Below are 3364 nucleotides of genomic sequence, written 5' to 3' on the forward strand. Positions count from 1 at the left end.
TAGATGAAACTGAGATTGTGTGATGCATATCGTATAATCATACCCACGGATACTTGAGGTGACATTGGAGTATCTAGGTGACATTAGGGTTTTGGTTGATTTGTGTCTTACGGTGTTATTCTAGTACGAACTCTATGATAGATCGAACGGAAAGAATAGCTTCATGTTATTTTACTACAGACTCTTGAATAGATCGATCAGAAAGGATAACTTTGAGGTGGTTTCGTACCCTACAATAATCTCTTCGTTTATTCTCCGCTATTAGTGACTTTGGAGTGACTCTTTGTTGCATGTTGAGGGATAGTTATATGATCCAATTATGTTATCCTTGTTGAGTGAACTTGCACTAGTGAAAGTATGAACCCTAGGCCTTCTTTTGAAGCATTGCAATACCGTTTATGCTCACTTTTATCGCTTGCTACCTTGCTGTTTTTATAATTTCAGATTACAAAAACCTAGATCTACCATCCATATTGCACTTGTATCACCATCTCTTCACCGAACTAGTGCACCTATACAATTTACCATTGTATTGGGTGTGTTGGGGACACAAGAGACTCTTTGTTATTTGGTTGCAGGGTTGTTTGAGAGAGACCATCTTCATCCTATGCCTCCCACGGATTGATAAACCTTAGGTCATCCACTTGAGAGAAATTTGCTACTGTCCTACAAACCTCTGCACTTGGAGGCCCAACAACGTCTACAAGAAGAAGGTTGAGTAGTAGACATCATCGTGCTGAAGGTAGATTCCGAAGACACGGAGGTAACCGGGATAGTAAGGAACCTCCTGGCTATCTTGGCCATAATTGGGTACCTAGGAGCATTGTCTTTCCACCAACCAAGAAGATCAAGAGCCTTGTTGCGAGGGGCAACCTCATCCTCTAAGTAGTTCCTCAACTCACTCTTTGATATTCTTGTTGAACGGGACGATAAGAAGGACACGTACCCAGCTTGAACCGGGATACTAGGAATGTTTGCAGAGGAAGATGAACTTTGTCCATTTCCAGCTTGCTTATCTTGAGCAACACATTTGTCATACAAGGCCGCCAACTCTTTCTCCACGATTTTGATCTCAGTCCTAAACCTCGTACTTGTAACCATCTTGGACTTGTAACCCTTACATTTTAAATGATGCCTTCCAATATTTGAGGTGCTGCCACCTTGCGTATACGCATACTTCTTGTTGATACAATAATTACAAACAGCCTTCAACACAATCTCTCTAGTCTTCTCACATGGCTCCCTGACCTTGTGAAAATGGGCCCAAACATCGGATGACATCCTAACAGGAGCATTGGCTCTTGGCCTCTTGTTCTTTTTTCCTTTTCCTTTCTCTTGCCTCCTCCTCACTAGAGACAACATGCACAAGTGATTCCTCGGACATAGTGTCACCTTCTAGTTCATCAGCTGATTCCTTATACCCATCTGATGTATCATCATCCGACATATCAACACCCGCTTGCAATGGAGGAACCACAAACAGATTATGCTCCTCATATTCCTTGTCCTTGTCCTCATCCATGTCCTCGTCCTCGTCGTCCTCCTCCTTCTCCTCGTCCTCTACCACCTAACACACATGAGCGCACAAATAAGGAAAACAACAACTATATGGTTATATGGAAATATGGCTACATCAAGCATCAAGTAAAGCACTCATACAATAGTAGATGCATGAGGCAGCTCGGAGCCGGTTGCGGAGCCGGAGGCAGCGGCTTCCGCGGCACGCACGCCGGCACCGGTGCGGTCGGGGAGACGCGGAGGAGGCGGAGGGTGTTTTTTTAAGCTACAAATCAACTCTCCCATTGGGGCATTGGGAAAGTCTTTCGCCTTCCTAATCTGCACCTTAGGTTTGTTCTTCTTCCTCGGAACCGGTGGAGGCAGCGCCGAATCTTGCCTAATTAGGTAATTCAAGCTCTTTTTCTTTGCCTTCGCCTTCCCATTCTCCTTACCAGCACCCTTGGCCTTCCAATTCTCCTTACCAACACCCTTTCCCTTCTCATTCCCCTTCTCATTCACCATTCTCTACAAAAAAAACAACACATAATATCCACAGTCAGTACATCAACCATCAAGTGCAAATAATTCATCTTCTTCTTGTTGTAGCATAGAAAACCTTGTTCGGCACATACTGTCTACTCTCCAGAACTACATCTCCTGACCAAACATGTTAAATCATCTAGTACTAGTGCAAACAAACATATGGTCATCTAGCAATAGTGCGCAATCAAGCATTTTTTCAGAAACTATTGTCACTTGTCAGTATAATCTCTTGACTAAAGTTTGCTGTTGAAACACTACATCTCCTGAAACTCTTACATTAGTTCAGAAAATTCAGAAACTCTTAGTGGGAAAAAAGTTTCTTGTTCAAAACCTAGATCTCCAGATCTCCTATCTAAGTCTCTAGCACTGAATCATCTCAGTTCGGCGAGGGTTACAGGTTACAGCCAGGTTACCTCTTCCTCTTGGTGGCGCTCGGCGAGGAACCAGGGAAGGCGGGAGCGATGGTGTGCTGGCCTTGCTGCGTCCCTGACGTACACGTGCTCCTCCAGCTCATACTCAGACGAGATGGCGCCGTCGATGAGGGGGAGAGGCCGCGGGCGACGGCGCCGTCGGCTTAGGGTTAGGGTTAGGGATTGGAGAGGAGGAGGCGTTGTGAGGAGAGGGAGAAGGGAATCGATCCAGGAGGAGGGGGAATGGAACGAGGGAAGGGGGTCGCTCGGTCTGTCTAGCGGCTCTAGCCAGATGGCCTTTTCATGGGCCTTGCGCCATTGGTCCGCTCGTTCGGCCCGGTTAAAGACCGGACCGGACCGAATTTTTTGCGGTTTGTATATTTGGGCCCGGAACGTCATGTTTTTCTACCGGGCCTGGACCGTACAGTCCGGTCCTGAACGGGCCATGAGCGGGCCGCAAAGCTTGCTCGTGACGTCCAGGCTGACCACTGATATAGCCCACCAAGAAACCTACCAGTGTTGTGAGATTCCCCTCTTTCCGACTTCTCATGGAAAGAATTTCTCACCAAGACCGCTGGAAAGGTTCTGCTTCAGGGGTGCTTCCTATGGTCATCTTATTTTTTCCAGGAATAGATCATGTGTCGTTTTTGATGTGTTCACAGGTGCGAGCATCTCAGCCCCAAAACTACCGGTCTTCAAAGACATCGAGCTCTTGTATGGTGCGCTCACTGCTCCTCTAGCATCATCTAACTCACATCTCATTGTGGATACTGGATCACGAAATCTATTTTGGCGTGTTGGCAGCCACTCCTGGGTGGGACGTGAAGGAAATATGCACTAGCGGCAATAATAAAGTTATTATTTATTTCCTTATTTGATGATAAATGTTTATTATTCATGCTGGAATTTTATTA

The 3364-nt window shown here is 45.9% G+C and overlaps 1 protein-coding gene across 1 annotated transcript; it reads right to left on the reverse strand.

Moving 5' to 3' along the window:
* Nucleotides 1–741: 741 nt before the first annotated feature.
* On the reverse strand, nucleotides 742–2150 carry LOC123495160 (uncharacterized). Its single transcript, XM_045232018.2, has 2 exons — nucleotides 1660–2150; nucleotides 742–1567 (listed from the first exon to the last, which is right to left on the reverse strand). The coding sequence occupies exons 1-2, from the start codon at nucleotides 2017–2019 to the stop codon at nucleotides 1283–1285; spliced, it is 645 nt and encodes a 214-aa protein (XP_045087953.1). The 5' UTR covers nucleotides 2020–2150; the 3' UTR covers nucleotides 742–1282.
* Nucleotides 2151–3364: the final 1214 nt, after the last annotated feature.

The sequence above is a fragment of the Aegilops tauschii genome, chromosome 7, assembly GCF_002575655.3.
Source record: "Aegilops tauschii subsp. strangulata cultivar AL8/78 chromosome 7, Aet v6.0, whole genome shotgun sequence".
Classification (NCBI taxonomy): Eukaryota; Viridiplantae; Streptophyta; class Magnoliopsida; order Poales; family Poaceae; genus Aegilops; species Aegilops tauschii.

Excerpts from the sequence above, each read along its gene's own strand:
- LOC123495160 (XM_045232018.2), bottom strand. The coding sequence starts at position 2,019 with ATGGTGAATGAGAAGGGGAATGAGAAGGGAAAGGGTGTTGGTAAGGAG. Across the intron at positions 1,568-1,659 it reads TGCCTCATGCATCTACTATT|GTGGTAGAGGACGAGGAGAA; the intron begins GTATGAGTGCTT and ends CATGTGTGTTAG.